General features: G+C 38.3%; 1 protein-coding gene across 2 annotated transcripts in view; it reads right to left on the bottom strand.

Moving 5' to 3' along the window:
• Positions 1-18,088, bottom strand: part of LOC132094899 (FERM, ARHGEF and pleckstrin domain-containing protein 1-like) — a 52,281-nt gene that overhangs the window by 21,440 nt on the left and 12,753 nt on the right. For both annotated transcript variants that reach the window (XM_059499557.1, XM_059499556.1), the window contains exons 3-13: positions 13,326-13,430; positions 13,006-13,048; positions 12,764-12,842; positions 12,589-12,686; positions 11,010-11,124; positions 10,435-10,582; positions 10,255-10,350; positions 10,008-10,174; positions 9,591-9,659; positions 9,419-9,491; positions 4,204-4,378 (exon numbers count right to left, since the gene is read on the bottom strand). In XM_059499557.1, coding sequence (XP_059355540.1) covers positions 4,204-4,378; positions 9,419-9,491; positions 9,591-9,659; positions 10,008-10,174; positions 10,255-10,350; positions 10,435-10,582; positions 11,010-11,124; positions 12,589-12,686; positions 12,764-12,842; positions 13,006-13,048; positions 13,326-13,430 — 1,168 coding nt within the window. The remainder of the gene's footprint in view (positions 1-4,203; positions 4,379-9,418; positions 9,492-9,590; positions 9,660-10,007; positions 10,175-10,254; positions 10,351-10,434; positions 10,583-11,009; positions 11,125-12,588; positions 12,687-12,763; positions 12,843-13,005; positions 13,049-13,325; positions 13,431-18,088) is intronic.

The following is an 18,088-nucleotide window of genomic DNA, read 5'->3' on the forward strand; positions in this document are numbered from 1 at the left end:
CATGCAGTATGTACTGTGCGTGATATAAATTCCTAATGTGATAAAAGAACTGGACGTACTGCTTGTTTGATCAGACTAAAATAATAAACAATAAAATGTTGCATTTTCATTTTCTAAATGTAAGACACTTAAGCATGCATTTTTGTTAAAGTTAGTTTCAACAGTATAGCTTACTGCTACATGAAATGTTTGTTGCACAGTTGATTCTTCAAATACTTTTTTTTTTACGTGCATTAAGTATACAGTGTGTATTGGGCAACAAATAGTAAGCTAGCGTTCCATTCTGAACATAGCCAAGGTGTGAGAAAGATCATCAGCATGTCATTCACACAAATGAACAGAAGGTGGTGTCATTTTTTTTAGGCCTAAACAATCCTAGTGTATACGGTAATTTGATCATTGTGTGAACAAACAAAAGATCATTCATGTCACAGACATATATAAGGATATTTAAATTTTCATGTGTGAAAATCTCCTAGAATGCACTGCCTTTCAGCTTTCATAGAAATATAACAGAACAGCCATATGAAGGGAGAGCATGCAGCCCAGCATTTAAAAACACCATTAGTTACAAATTCATTCATTCCATTTTAAATGCCAGCAGAAAACATAACAAGCATTTATTGATCATAAATGACAAGAATGACAAGCTCAAGCAGTTTCTGAAGAAAAAAAACAACAACAACGGGGCAGAAAAGAAAAGGTACAAAACAATAGTGAATATCAGCCAATAGTGTAGTGACATCAAAGCTGAGTGAGAAATCAGGCAGGGATTAGAAACACATGGCATTGTCACATTTCCATAGTTTTTTTTTTTTTTTAATCTGGGAAAATACTACAACAGGTATGACATTTTTTTTATAGATAACATAAAAACCCTAATTGAAATGGCCTTTCCAATCCCTGCTGGAGGATAACAGGTAAACCCATGTGCAAGGTAAGGTAGAGGGGCTCAGGGAGGGAGAGAGAGTGAAACACAGTGAGACGCAGACACAAATGCTGTGACACTTTCTCTCTATAGACTGAACCATCATATAGCTTAAAGGGACAGTTCTGTCATTACCTTCTCACCCTTGTGTCATTCCAAACCCACGGAGACCAATAAACTGTACACTTCTGTCATTTTCTAAAAAAGCATTCTTAAGATTGTTTTCTTTTGTGTTCCATAGAAAGACGAAAAAGTCATATACGTAGATTTGAAATGACACGAAGATGAGTATACAATGACAGGATCTTCATTTCATAAACTGAAAGCTCTTACTGACAAATACATTCATCACAATTCTGACACAACAGGACAAAACACCTTATTATTCAATATGCTTACATTCAAATCTAGCTAATAAAAATCATGCAGGATTTTAAGATACCGTTAAAAATGTCAAGTCTCTGAATCTGATCACTTCTCATAGCAAACAGAGGCTCAGCCAGAAGGAGAAAAAAGCCACACAATGGATTTGAAGATCTTTAACCAAAGCTCAGCATGAGTGAATCTTCAAAAATCACACTGTTCTTTAAATGATTCTATGAAGCAGCAGCTGTGAGCACCAGCACAAATGTACAAACGGCAAACTGATGATTAAGGATATTAATGAAGATGAAGTTCTATACCAGGGGAAGCCAGTTCTGCTCCTGGAGAGCTACCATCCTGCAGAATTTAGCTCCAACCCCTATTAAATATACGTAATCCAGCTAAACACAATCCCAGCCGAGGAATAAGGGTCTTACGAAATGATCTGTTGGATTTTATAACAAAATTTTTTTTTATATAAATTATATGCTAAGCATGCTTCAAATATATACATATACGTTTTAATCACAAATGGTATTTACAAATTGAACATGCGAGGAAAGCCAAATGCCCTTTAAAAAAAGTTAAAACAATGATGTCGGATGATTTTGAAGTTGGAGGAGAACGTAAAAAATTTTTGGCCAAATTTTTTTGCTCAAATTAAGAGCTAACTAGGTTTACTAGGGTTTATTAACATGTTTCCAGTGTAATGCATGAAGCTGTGGACTCGCATCGCAGAGCTAGTGCAAGATAAGCATTTGTGGTTAAAAAGTATATATATATATATATATATATATATTTTTTTTTTTTTTTTTTTTTTAATGACCAATTGTTTCACTAGATAATACTCTTATTCATCACCTGGGATTGTGTAGAGACCTTTGTAGCTGCACTGAAATTGCAGTTTGGATCTTGGCCACCACTGAAGTCCACTATATAGAGAAAAATCCTGGAAAGTTTTCCCCTAAAACCTAAATTTATTTTCGACTGAAGAAAGAAACACATGAACATGAATTAAACACATGAACACATGAACATGAATTAAAACTAACAGGCAGGTGTGTTGGAATTGAAGACTGCAGGAAACTAGTCGTCCAGGAACAAGGCTGGCTTCCTGTGCTCTATTGCTAAGAATGCTTCAAAAACTGGGGTGGGCAACTCTGACCCCTGAGATCCACTTACCTGCAGAGTTTTGATTCAACAAGGCGATCAAGGTCTTCAGAATTACTAGACAGCTACAGGTAGGGTTGGAGCTAAACTCTGCAGCACAGTGGACCTTGAGGCCCAGGGTTGCCCAGCCTTGTTCTAAAAGTACCACATTTCAACTGTACAGTTGGATTAAATGTTCGATGTCTTACAGTTATTAAAAAGTCTAAAAGTAATGATTTATGCAGATCGTTCCTCATAAAGGAGAGGCATGAAGGCCCCAAAAAGTCTTAACAACCTTTAAAAAATAGAATGAAACGATGAGTTGACAATGCTGTAGGAGCCCCAGATTCAACTCTAAGACTAAATCTAAATGAAAAGTTGCTCCAGGACCAACTAGTATATGGATCCAGAAACATGTCTTACTTGGCAAAATCTCGTTCACATCTACCTGTCATGGCTCCTCGCATGTTTCCATCTCAGAAATCTTAAATTTACTCCAGGGAGTGACAACATCACTCTGAATTCCTGAAGTATTCCAGATTATTGCAGCATCAGAACTGCAAGTAATTAGCGTTCTGTGCAGAACTTGGCACCGCAAAAGTCTACCCAGAGGCTGGATAAAACCACTTACTGTAAAACTATAGAGTTTTGCCTCGAGAAAGGGAAGGATATCCGCCTTGTCACACAGCTAAGACCATCTCAGGATATAGGAAAAGAATGCAGTGTGGCATTGCCGAGAAGCACACCGCAATGGGGTTTCACACTAGCATGTTAGCAGCTAAACACTTGCATCCCTTCCTCATCACTGAGGGTCACACACCCTCCTTCATCATTGAGCTCATCTAGCTGCAAGCTATCAAACGAGTACTTATTTCTGGGGAGGCGGGACAAACTACGGGCGGCTTGGTTTTCGAATCCCAGCGATTGGCTGCAGGAGCCGGTAGACTCCGCCTCTTCTGAATCGCTAGTGTCTGTTCCACTACTGGTGGAGCCGTCAATCATCTGCACAGCCCCGAAGCGCCGGTGCGGGGAGCTTGGCTTGAGATTGGCTTTGCCTGGTGGCGTGAGCCCATTGGCCAGCATTCGGCGCTCCAACATGGCCATTCTCTCGGCACGGGAGAGAACAGGAGGCTGTGGCTGATTTGAGACGTGCCTGTTTCTTTCTAACTGGCTAATGGTTTTCTGGGCCTTGTTTGCTGAACGATTCATAATTGGGGAGCAGCTACCAAATAGCCCACCTCTTTCCTCCTGTCTTGTTTTTGAACTAAAGCTCCGCCCGGTGTGTCCATTATACTGAGCGTAGCTTAGTGAGCTGGTCCTGTGAATCGAGGAGGGGGCGGGGCTAGAGGTCAGGCTTCGGGTGCCTGTGTGGTGGTTTAAGGAGCTTTTTGCAGCCAACTCTTCCATTAGTGTGCTATGAAGCGGCCCACGTACCCTGCCTCCAAAAAATGGCGACTCGAAAATGTTAGCACTTTTATTTGGAGAGGAGGGGCTTGGGTAGCTGTGAGCGGGGCTTGTGGCTTGGCTTACAGGGGAAAGAGGCGGAGACTCTCTCTGCATGAACTTGCCCAAGTATCTGTCCTGCTGGTGTGACCGGGGCAAACCAAACCCAGTGCCATAAGCGCTGTCACTGTTGCCATCGCGTGTGTGCGAGTGTGACCTGCTGACCCGACCTCTGACTTCCTGTTCACTAAACTCTGCATCACTGCAGTCAATGTACGGGATGGATGAGCTGCTGCCTTTAGCTGCACGGGACGCCAGACCTGCTCGATCGACGGGCTGCTGCTTGGCTGCTTGGCTGCTGTCCTCCTGAATGGTGTACGTTTGGTCACTGCATCCGTTGCGCTGAGTCGATGGAGAGGAGTTTCCACATGGTCTTATTATCGCAGAATCTTCTGAGCTTACTAAAAATGAGCCCTCCCAGCTCTGCTTGACAGCCTATGGGGGGAAGAGAGAAGGAAATGAGTCTTTCATCATTACCTGCACATTACAGGTTCCAGAGTATTCTGGGTTCTACGTGAGTCATGGGCTACCAATCACTGAAATTAATCAACTTGTCTTGAACAGCAGTGCAATTACAAATGAAGTCTAGGGGGCCAGCATTCCAGAAGGTGTAGAAGCAGAAATGTAACCCTGGACCAAAAAACGATACATAAGGGTACATCCAATGCACACAGACGTGGTGGGCTTTTGCTAAATGTGAGCCAAAATCATCACAATTAAAATGAACTTTTCCACGGCATTCTAATTTATTGAGATGCACCTGTATGTGGATGAACCTCTGGTAATGCCAGCAGGTTGGTTAAGGGTGGAATTTGCTCTGTCTGAATAGTAGATTTCAGATAGTTACATCATAACCCTTTCTGCTATTCTTGCCAGGGCTGGATTATAAACTGGACCACTGGGATCATTGCCCTGCAGCTTCCAAAGCTTCAGGATGCCAGGCCCTTCAGCCAAAGATAGCCACGTTTCCACTGTCAGGCTTAAAGCGGGCGTGCTAGTGCGCGCCAGTCGCGTTTCCACTGTCACTTCCGGTGCTTGATCGTGCCTCGTTGGGGCTTCCTCGGGGCCAACGGCCAGGGTTTTTTGGTCCAACGAAAACCTTGGGCCAAAGCAGGCCAGCTGGGGCTAGAGGCGGGGTTAGGAACAAAGGCGGAGTTTCTCGAGTCTGGAGAGCTCAGTGCTGCAGATCATTTCAGAAAGATAACAGCTTTAACACCAGTATTAAAGACTTTTAAAATAAGTTGAGCTCAAAACTCGCTCTTAGTCAGCAGCGAGTGTTTGAAATAACTTGATCCGATGTGGATTATAATCACTAAACAAGGCAGAAATATTAATAAGCAATGTAAAACATTATGCACGCTTAACAGTAACGTTACCATAGTAAACATGGTAAACGCAACCAGGAGAAATCAGACATCAGCTTCTTATTCTCTATCACAATCGTGTATTTATTTAGTAACTTATATTATCTGTCATAAATCTCATCTCGAGAGTTATAGCTCTACGTTTCCTATCATAAAAATATAATAATGTTTTTGTTCGGGAGCTTTTATAAAAATAGAGATATTATCATTCATTCTTAATGTGACGTATATAGGCTACTGTGGCTACAAATAAACAGAAACAGACTCAACTGAATAAGCAGGCTATTTTCATAAGTGTTAAAAATAAGTAAATAAAATATAAATAAATTTATTTCAGTGTGATTCATTTTGAATCCTGATAAATTAGTTCATTATGATCAATGTACCATTTTTTCTATAGTAAAACATCGATGCTTTTGAATTTGAATAATTACTTCTCTTTGTTGCTGAAATGATGGGGTTGCGTGGCGTTGTTCCTGAGAGGCGTGTAAAGGGCGTGTTTTAGTGAAGCGCAGCGGAGCTTCAGGCCCTGACTGTGGAAACCTTGCACTATTCTGGCCTCGGTGCTACTGTGCCCGAGACTATTAGCCCCGTCCGGCCCGTTTTAAGCCCTGGCTCGCACTAGCCCGACAGTGGAAATGCGGCTATTCACTAGGCTCCTCTAGGACCCAGTCTATTGATTCGGTCATTCATTCATTTTAATCATTACAAATTATACTAATTTAAAGGTGCATTCAGTAGTTTTTAGTGTTACTGATCTTTGTGTAGTTTATAGTGTTAGATGCTTCACTGTCATCTGTTCAGAGGTGAGTAGAGTACCCAAAAACTGTACTCAAGTAAAAGTAAAAGTACTTCTAGAAATATTTACTCAAGTAAAAGTACTAGTCTTGAATAGTTACTTGAGTAAGAGTAAAAGAGTATCGGATAAAAAATCTACTCAAGTAGTTAGTTACTAGTTACTTTGGGTCATATATACTGAGCCTATTTTTATTTAGATATATAGATAAAATGTATGTAATGTATGTGTGTGTATACATGTATATATTTCATCAGCCTTTATTCCAATTTATGTAATTTATTATAAAACCCTGTCTGTTTACTTAAGTAACAGATATAGGTGTCATGCCATAACATATTTTTAATACGACTGACTTTATATTAAATGTGAATTTAACATTGAAAGTTAATGTGATATAAATATTGCTACTAATCTTTCATTGTTCAGAAAGAGAGCAAATAACATTTACATTATTAAAGATCATTTTCACTGACAGTCTAGATTTCAATCACTGAAACTGTTAACACTGTGAAATCAATATCTTAATTAAAGATTCGTACACACATCTGCACTTTGTTGTTTCTGACGAGAGAATTCGCCAGAAAGAGGTCTCCAGTCAGCGAGCGAGTGAAGGAAGCACCGGCATTTTAGCGATGACTCATCTGAACGCCTCTGATTGGCCAATGCTTTAATAAGCTCAACAGAATCGTGTGTGATTGGTTATAATGCGCAGCGCTGTATAAACGCATCTATCTCTGGCTCAGCGCCAGCAAGCAATCACATATCTGAATTTAGGAGCTGATGATATGACTTGCTGAAGTACTCGCACCATGTGATTGTATTAAAATTAATAAAATCTTAATCGGCTATTTTTTGTCTTTTGGAAGCTGCATTCAACTTGACTCCCCTCTGTTATAAGCCACACACGTACAACAAACTAATGTCACAGGTATTGTGTACTGTAATCGAATGTAGCCCAAGTTATTACCTGTTAAACAGTAGACAGCACACGCGGTGTTCATCTAATAAGGATCTCCATCGCAAGCAAATAATAGCCTTTGCAAATCTGCTTTCAATTCAGTGCAGTTCCATAGCCACGTTTTCAACGCTGCTGATGTTAAACGTTACAACTCCGAGTAAACCACTTCAGACGCTCAGCGCGTGCGGCAGGGAACTGAACGACTCATTCAAACTGATTCATGAACCAATTCACTCGTTTGCCAATTGGTTTGATCAAGCCTTTGAACAGAATTGACTCAAAAGAATGAATCATTCGCGAATGGGCATCGCTCATTGCCCAGAGAAAAGTAGACGGCGCGTTTGGAATAAACTGAAGCAGTTATAACATTTATTGCATTAAGATAAAGTAACGAGAGGAGCATCGCGCACAGTAACGAAGTAAAAGTACAGATTTTTCCCCCCAAAATTTACTCAAGTAAGAGTATAAAGTACCCATCTTTAAATATACTCCGAAAAGTATTAGTTACCCCAAAAAATTACTCAAGTAAATGTAACGAAGTAAATGTAACTCATTACTACCCACCTCTGCATCTGTTGCATGGATCAGCATGACCGTCTCTGAGTTTTTTGTAAATTACTTTAATGGCGCTTTCCCACTGCATGGTAAAGCAAGGTACGGCTTTGTACCGTTCACTTTTGGGGGGTTTTCCATTGGGTACAGTACCTGGTACCTGGTACTTTTGCGGATCCAATGAGCGGATCCAACAAGAGCCTGATGGGGCGATGCGGAATGAAAATGTTTTTTTTAGGAGTCGTGGCAGTAAAAGCGTGAGGCTTCTCATTGAGGCCATACATAATTAAAAGTGTCATGAGCTGAGAAATCAAAGTTCCCTCGATCTTTCAACATAAGAGGTCATTGTACTATAAAAACATCCAGTAAGTTTCAGGACTCAAAAGTTTTTTCCGTTAGTCAGCTTTTACTGAATCTGATTTGCCAAAGCGACAGCTTGTGGAATGTTCCACTCCATGATGTAATAGTGTGGATTAGCAACGCCTCCGCAGAAGAAGATCAACACCTGCTTCTACAGCACTGCCTGTTTAGCCCCGCCCACGGATTCGCACAGGTATTGTAAGTAACTAGAGAATGCAGATCTATGCAGAAACCGAATTAGAACTATGGCTCAGAAGACAGTGCAGTGCCAAGTTATGGGAAAAATATTCTTTGCATTGCCTTCCTTCTGATCCCAATGTTAGTTAAGAGAGATTGAACTTTATTTAAATTAATGAAGCTCTAGACTGCGTCATTTTATGTGGATTTATTTACAAACAAGTAGACATTTGCTGTTATTCGGTAATGCGATATCACAGTGATGAATATGCACAATATTGTTATCGTGGGCACTTCTAAATACCGTGAATAATCATATATTACAAATTATTCAGAATTTGGAATGCATATTAAGAATACTTTTCCCATCAACTGGTCAAAATGCACAGCTTGTATGCTGCTTGAAAGATGCATGTGTGCTCTGATGTAGACAAGCACGCATGAGAAGCACATGGGGGAACACATGAGAGACGTGCTGAATAAAAGCACATTCACTCTCTGACAGCAGATGGCGCTAAACTGCAGAAAATGCAGCCTTTACTCTGGAAACCCCATAAATAAAGCAGCTGCTCTACTTTCTAAAACGTATTTAAAAAGATTTAAATAGCCATTCAGATTTGTGGATTTGCTATGGTATTCATCAGCCAAATACTTAAATATTAAGACTTAATAGGCTATTTATTTTCAAACTTTTTCTTTTCATTTTAATATGGACTACAACATGCCCTAGATATTGTTTGAAAGTGTTTTGATTCTTTATTGTTCATTCACACTTTCCATTAGGGCTTCATTAGTAAACATTAGTTAATTCATTAGTTAACATAAACTGCCAATAAAAAATTCTTCTGAACATTCATTAATCTTAGGTATTTGAGAAGGGGACGAAACAGACAGAAAAAAATCCTATTTCCTCTAAATTATGAAATAATTTTTTTCATATAAAAATCTTGATAACATTATAAGTGGATTTACACAGTTGAAAAGTAGACAATAAGTAAAAATGCATCTTATGAATTTAGAGTACAGTTTAGAATATATTTCTTATGTATATAACTTTTTTAATTAGCATTAGACTTCTGAATGCACTTTTAATATTTTATTTCATTTATCCATCCATTTCTAAAATATTTGCTGTTCAACATTATACCATTATGCAGCAAATGCTTTAGAGTGAGCTTAAGTTGTGCTGAACCCAAAATATTCCTTATTAAACATCTCTCTTAGTTATAAATGGCTTGAAAACATTTATATGTGAAGACACTAACTTGATTTGGCACTTGGTGCTTTGCAGATCGCAGAGGTGACAGACTGCTGTTGTACTGCACTCGACTATGTTTCCTGAAAGACAGAACAACAAATAATGATCCACACAGCCATACACTAATTAAATCTTAAATAGCAGTGCAGAAATGCTGACTCAGATCAGATCAGGCTCACCTATAAAAGGGCAGTTTTTTAAACTCATTTTCCTTCACGTAATCTATCACCTGCTTCTGTGTCCGACCACTGCAGAGACGAGGGGGTAATTAGTCCAACTGGATTACACAACATTTTGACGAGCAAAATAATTCAAATTAAAATCAAGTACTTGACGTGTTTCAAAATAAGTGTATTTCTTTAAAGCATGACACAATAAATATTAAAACATAACGATTGTACTCTCTTTAAGTACACTTAAGTTGCCTTTTATATAATTAATATTACATTACCCGCAAGTACAGCTGAAAAAATACTTTTAGATTTGAAGTACACTACAAGTGCACATGCAATACAGTTAAGTTAAGGATTCACACTTCACCCACAGACAAATTCACACATATAAATGTCACCAAAAACCTTTGATCAGCTCAGTACCTGAACCTGAAGGAAGAGCCCCTGCTGAACAGCACCGGTTTGGGTTTGGGTCTGGGCTCCTCAAAGAGTCTGAAGAAGGCGTGATATTCCACACAGACCTTCCAAAACATTTTACAGCAGTCCCGACTTGCCATCAAGAACTCCAGAGTATCGTGATTAACATTCTGCTACAGGACGAGACAGACAGAGACTCCACGTTACAATTCGAAATGATAAATGAGAGCTTAATATACTACAGAAAACTCACACTAGGGTCTGCTCTTAGTTTGATAAGGAACCTCCTTCTCTTGAAACTCAGCTTGCGGATTTTAGACCAGTTGAAGTCGTTGATCCTGTTGTGTCCCTGAGTAAAACACCACTCATGTCATGCTGTTGTTCATGTATGCCTGTGTGTGTGAGAGGGAGTGTGTGATTGCATCGCATGCACCTGGAACACGAGGACGCCGCCGTGTGCAACAGCCAGGCTGAGTTTGGTTCCTTCTCTGTCTTTAGCAGGATGGAGTCGGATGCCGTACATCTCCAACTTGCACACCACCTCCAGCAACCGGCAATCTGACTCTGCAGGCATCTGTCCACTTATATACACACACAAACACAAGTTATAACACTGCCTGGTGTTTTGCTATATGCTATACTCTACTTTAAAGGTTCATTTTGTTTCAAATTGCTGAACAAATTGTTGAAAATTACTTCCAGATGAAATGCATAATCAACATTTTGAAGAAAACAAAAACAAAACTGCAAATGCTGGTGAGGTATGTTTTGAAGCAAGGTCCTTAGTTGGTCTTGAGCTGGTCGTGAGCAGGAGCTAGTTGCACATATATAGTTGCATCTTAGGACCATCCTAAAACCTGCTCAGGACCATCTTAAACCAGCAAAACCAGCTGCCATGCTTCAAAACATACCTAACCAGCATATGCTGTTTTTTTTTTCAACAGAGAAATCAGTTAGATGTTGGTGATCTACTGTAAGTTCCCAAAGTGTTTTGTTTGGGAGACTCACATGTGTTTATGGTGAAACTCCATGATTTTGTCCATCAGGGCCATCTGGTCAGGGATGTAGTTGGTGTTAAGTAGATGCTGTCTACACTGAGTTTCTTCAAAATCCCCAATCTCAGCTAAATAAACACACACACACACACACACATACAGGTTCACTATGAGTCAATGACTTGACAGTGATAGAAGACAGTAGCTGGGTTTCCATCCAAAGTTGCGAATTTAATTTGTGCACAAAATTGGAATATCGCACAAAACATTTGCAAACAGGCTGAGTTTCCATCCAACAGAACAAAATCATCACTTCCTGATAAACTGGCACTATACATCACTAAGAAAAGTAGGAGAAGCTCTCGAATATAATAATTTTCCTATATAATAAATTACTTCACAATTATCTGCACATCAGAAAGAGCAGATGAAACACAATGAATGTGCTAACTGCTTTCGGAGGTGGATGCTGCTGTTTGGGAACGCAGTCAGTTATGGGAAGCAATTAAACAGAAATACTTTGATGTCAGACTTTGCCCGGGCATTTCTGAGTGACCATATAACATTTGAGATGCTGTGGAATGAAATCGGTCCACTGGTTAGTCAGGATTTATCGTCCATAGTGCAAAATCACATGACTTTTTCGATGTGCTTGAGGGAATTTATTTGCAAAATGAATTTCCATCTACCATTATTCGCATGAACCCTTTTTTGCACAAATCAAAAACCACCTCAAGCGAGCATAAAAACATTTTGAATCAAGTCATTTTTATTCAGAATTTTAATTCTAGAACTAATTTCGATACTTTAAAATGCACATAAAAGCAGGGTGATGTAAACCCAGCTAAAGACAGAAAAAGAGATATAGAATGAACAGGATGTATAAAAATATTAACATGCATGTCCATAGCTTTATGACCTTTTACTGAACGATTGTCTATTTGGATTACAGTATGCGTTTGCACTTATGTGTTATACTACATAGCACAATAAATTAATAGGGAACAAACTGTATTCATTTTTTAAGTAACAGATAACTATGTTCTTTAGAAATGCAGTGCCAATGGACATTTCTTAATATTATGCATAAAATTTGATTTAATTTTACTATTGACTAGGACTGTACGATCTTTGCATAATTAAGGTCTTTAAATACAAGATATTTAAAGTGTACCTGAAGTATACTTGCAATAGTTCCACTTTAATTACTTTGGACTTCAGCACTGCTTCCACACAAATAAAACGCATTAAGTACAAAACTAGTCATTCCAATTGAGCAGACTTTAAGTATACCAGTTTAGTAGACTAAAAAAGTCATGAACCGAGAGAAATGAACCAAGAGAAAACATTACCGTCTAGAGGGCTGTAGACGGTAATGTTTTCTCTTGGTTCTTGGTTCTAAATGAATGCCACTTATAGTCCAGTGTGACTTATATATGTTTTTTTTCTCATCATGACGTATTTTTGGACTGATGCGACTTATACTCAGGTGCGACTTATAGTCCGAAAAATACGGTATATACATTTTTCACTATAGTGTAGTTAAGGCTGTTTCACTTTAACCAGACACAGTCACAGTCAGCATAACTCACACTGGATGATATGAGAGACCAAAAGAGCAGCGCTGGCGTCGCTACACGTGAGACGTCCGCTGACCAGATCCTGCCTCACCTGCAGTGCAAACAAGTACCTGAGAGAAAACAGGCATATTAGCACATGTGAGAGACACAAGAGAGCCTCAGTGAATGAGCTGAGGGATGGCCTCACCTGGTCAGCTCCTCCAACAGCAGCGAATGATCAGGAGGGAAGAATTTCACAACAAACCGAAGGACGGTGTGCTTGGGCCCTGGACACACACACACACACACTTTATATAAGCCTAGCATGAATGTGTTAGACTCAGATCATTTAAAAATAGAGACTAGTATGTCTTTTGGAAATCATAGAGATACTAAACTCTTTCTCTTACACACACACACACACACACACACAGCAGTGAGGCCTCTTACGTGTGATCTGCTTTCTAATGGGCTTTAGTAAATCCAACCAAACCTGTGGAGTAGAGCATACAGCAGAGATGAGTCTGACTGACACACAGATCTTTAAACAGGCCTTGTACAACACAGCCTCAGCTTAAACAAATGCACCGCAACAACTGCATTTCAGAAACTCGCTGACATATTAACAACGATTTTGTGTTGAGATCATTGAGCTCTAACAGCAACAAAAATCTACTTGTTTAATAAAATTGGTCAGAGAAATGGTGGAAAATTGTCCAATTTTTTTTTATTATGACTATATTTGGTTTAAAAAAATGAATCTGACTTACCGTTTTTCTGTGGTGGCTCTGGAACTCCAGGCCAAAGTAATCACCCTCAATAACATTCAGATGCAAACAGACAATATCGAACAGAACCCGGCCCGATGCTCGGTGCTGTTAACAACAAAACACACAGATGATTTACTAGTTAGAACGAATTAGGCTTGATGTCAAAACCTCTTTAACTCGTTTGCTTCTGAATCTAACGTGCTGCAAAGAAGCACTATTAAAGAACCTGAAGCACAGCATTCAAAAAGAACTATTGCATTTAGTATGTTAGTCACCACATCAAAATATAAGTACTTCTCTAAAGAATGATAAAAATGTATTAAAACATTATTTAAAAAACATTTATTTGGACATTACAAAGTGCCATTTTTTAAAGTGTGCTTAAGTTTTTTACGATACAGTCATGAAAGTGTCTCTCTTTAAGAAAAAGTTTAATATATATATTCTTTAAAGATCTGATGTACACTACTAGTTCACATTCGATATGAATTAACAGACGGTGACACTTAAGATTAGGGAACACATATTCACTATCAACAGAGTTTTCCATCAATAAACTTCTAATTTGCTGCTTACTGATAATAAGCAAGGCAGTCGTTGTAGATGTTAAGTTTAGGGTTAAGGGATCTAGAATAAGGTCAGGCAGAATAAAGAATTAATATGTGCTTTATAAGTACTGATAAACAGCCAATTTGCTAGAAATATACATGCTAATAAGCAACTAGTTAATAGTGAATAGTAATACCAAGCACACTTATCTTTGATTAGGAAAAATCTGCATTCTACACATTCAAAGTTACAATCAGAACAGAATTTTTGGCCAATGAGATCTGATGGACATGTGTAGTGCAACATGAGAAATCAACTCCAAATAACCCATGGAGCATCTTGTTTTGGTCATCAAATATTTAGGACAGGAACAGAGAATGAATAGAATTTACTGCTTGTTAGAATCTGTCGTGTTCTAAAACAGCTCAGACTGACTGCCCTAACAATACTCTGACATCATCAGTACAACATTTAGCCCCGCCCCCTTCTGAGGAAACACAAGTCTGAGCGAATATCTGGAGCAATGACAGGGAGATCTGAAACATTCCATCCCGATGAACATTCCATCCGGTTCCCATGGAAGATCACACGGTTGCCATGGTTATCATAACCAGGGGGCAAGATTAGTAACTCCTCATCTCACTCCATAGAGACACATCATAAAGACAGAGACAGAAAGTGGTAAAGAGACAGAGCTCATAATTACTAAAAAAAAAAATGTCACAAGGGAAAGAGCATCAGAAAGGAAAGCTGAACAGAATAGCAGAAGAGGGTGGAAAACAAAGAGATAGTTCTTAAAATAGCTGCCTGGCTATTATTATTCAGGTCCCTGTCGGTAAAATGAACATGCAGAAAAATCATATGGAAAATATTTGAGAGTGAATGTCATTATCCTGGTCTGTGCACTTGCATCTTAAAGACTTCATGAAATGGTTTCTCCGAGTGAAAGGAAGTACACTTCAGCATACTTTTAAAAACTGGAGAGCATAAAAATATACTTTAAAAGAAGAAATGTAATGTTTTCAAATTTCAGACAATTAAATGCATGTTAATTGCAAATGTAAAATCAAATATACTGTATGTAAAATTAAATATCACACTACAGTTAAACATACAATCAGCTACTTTAGTATGTTAGTCAACACATCAAAATAAGTGTACTTCTGTAAACCATGGACAATATTTTTAAAACATGATTTGAAAGGTACTTTAAAACTTTTAATTTGGTATAATGACAAAATTGCACTTTTTATTTTCCACATACTGTGTAAAAAATCCGGAAGACAAGGACTGTGAATTTATATATATATATATATATATATATATATATATAACACTAGCACATAGATGACATTAATGCAAGACATGGATTAAAAGCCACAATATTTAAACCTTTTTTAGTCACAGTGTCTCTTTCTGTCTTTGTCTTTCACTCTACAAACAGAACTGACCCATTATCTCTAGTTTACATGAGCCAAGGCAATTACTGAGAGGTCACAAAACAACAGAAGCGGGTGAAAATGCCACAGGCATGTGTGTGTGTGTGTGTGTGTGTGTGTAGTCTATTCATTAACTCAGCCCTGCAGAAACCAGTGTTCAGTCGGTGGAAAATCACCCTGAAACATTTGTTCACTCCTCTTGGTTGAGAAGGGTCTGGCTGCAGACTTGCACTTGCATTCTCAGGCTTGCACTTCCGCTAGCGACGTCACTTGCACTCTTTATTTTTTTTATTTTGTTCTATTTATTGATAACTTTTTGTTTGAATCTCTCAACATTTTACAACAGTAGCCAGGTGGCGAAGACAAGAAAAAATAAACTAAATTACAATGTCACTTGCAATCGCTACTTGCACTCTCCGCCACCTGTGACGTCACTTGCAATCAACACAAATCGTCCGTGTTGCCAATGGAGACAAGACGCTGTGGTGGTGATTAAACGATTAAAACTAAATCAGTAGGCCTACTACTATAACGTACAGCGTCCTGCAAGAAAAAGACAAAACCGGCAAATCCGTGGCCACAGAACAGCAGAATATGAACGCAATGCACAAAGTCTTTCGTTAAGCGTTTTCCTCCTGTAGAAAAAACAAACACTTAATATGGCATAATGTATTAAGATACATTTAGTTCAATTAAAAGACCAAATTCTATATATAGTTATTATTTAATGTACTACAAGGCAAGCAGATGGCTATGAACACAATGGACAAACTTCCTCCCATACAGCAAAACGCTTAATGTGGCTTAATAACAGACTAAGATGATAGAGACAATTCAGTAGGCCTAGTCTATATGTCTTGTTGACTCAACGTATATACAGACCAGCAAATATGAACGTGCATTATAAATTGCATTAAGTGATTGATTTTAAAAGGATCAGCTCCGTACAGGCAAGCAGACGAGTAGCCTACAGAACGCAGTGCGTTAAATTGTACATTAAACGTTTTCCTCCTATTGAAAATCATTATAAATAAAACACATAATAGAGCTTAATGGACAAAGACAGTAATATAAACGAGTTGTAGACAGTTTATTCTATATGGAAAAATGCTTAACGTGAAACTTTGCACGTTGCGTTTATTCACCACCACAGCGTCTTGTCTCCATTGGCAACACGCACGATTTGTGTTGATTGCAAGTGACGTCAGAGGTAGCGGAGAGTGCAAGTAGCGATTGCAAGTGACATTGTAATTTAGTTTATTTGTTCTTGTCTTTGCCTCCTGGCTACTGTTATAAAATGTTGGGAAATTCAAACAAAAAGTAAAAAAATATTTAATTAAATAAAAAATAAAGACTGCAAGTGTTGTCACTAGCGGAAGTGCAAGTGTCTGAGAGTGCAAGTCTGAGAATGCAAGTGCAAGTCTGCAGCCAGACCCTCTTGTCTTGGTTTGCAAGATCTCAGATATTTTCCAGATAGAATCGTGTACAGACACGAAAACAGCAAATGGTCTGATTTAGTCACTGCTCTATTGTGTCAGGAGGACAGATTGTCTTTGCCATGCTTGTATCTGCCTTAACGATATGTCATTCCAGATCACATCACACACACGCAACCCCACCACCCCACCCCAACACACACACATGAAAAACACACTGCAGATGCAACACTGTTGAAATAAATGAAGTAAGTAAACAAGATGCAATTACAACTACATATATATACACGGTATATGCCAGTGACTAGCAATACATTTCCAGCAAGATATACGTTTTAAAGCTAGTTTAAAATGTTGCCATGAACAAACACATTGTAAAAATCAACTATTGCAAAGATTCCCAGGAAATATCTGTTATGTTTGTAATGTTGGCAGAAAGTAGGTCAGAAAGTCAAAACTTGCCTTTAATTCCCCCACACTACTCAATAACCTTTTTAATTTCCCATTCACTTTATGTCATGTCATATATAATAAACACTCAAGTACTATAGAAAAACATTAGCTGAGCTCCCACACATTTTTTTTAGATAATTATTGGCCATTATTCGAAGCATAGACCATAAGAAATGTCCACCCTATATATTATTGTTAATTACGTTTTCATTGCAAAATTAAGATGCAAGTTATTTTTCCTGAAATGTATTATGTCCCTTTCCTAAACACGGTTATTTGTCTGCTTTCAAATTATAAATACATAAAAGATTTTTTGTAAACCATGTGATTTTAAAGAAGCTCATACACTTTGCACATGTATTTTTATTCTTATTTGGATAAAACTGTGATATTTGGATTTTACTGCCCCCACACCTTGCTACAGAAAAACTGAATTATATAGATATGATTGAATTATTATTTAGAATTTTGTAAAATATCAAGATGACAGGGTGGATCAGCACATGACAGGGTTGAAACTTAACGCAGAACACACAAAGCATGAAAAAATAATTAAACATTTATTCAACTTCGGAAAAAAAAGCATATAATGACAATAAACAAATTACATCCTCAATCAAATTGATATACCCCAACCCATCCGCCCCCCATGTGAATGCCCACCCTATCGAGTCTAAGTGGCCAACAAGGTGGACATTTTGGAGAAAAGACAGGGTGAACATTTTGAGCTTCAATTAGCATATTAGCTTACAGCAAACTATGACTAGCTAGATATTTAGTCTGGTTGTTGAAGATAATTTGGTATATTTAAACTTGCATCTTTTGAAAATACTGTATTCTAATCACTTCTGGCATATTTTATGTCGACGATGGACATGTTAAGCTT

Source organism: Carassius carassius, chromosome 19, assembly GCF_963082965.1.
Source record: "Carassius carassius chromosome 19, fCarCar2.1, whole genome shotgun sequence".
Classification (NCBI taxonomy): domain Eukaryota; kingdom Metazoa; phylum Chordata; class Actinopteri; order Cypriniformes; family Cyprinidae; genus Carassius; species Carassius carassius.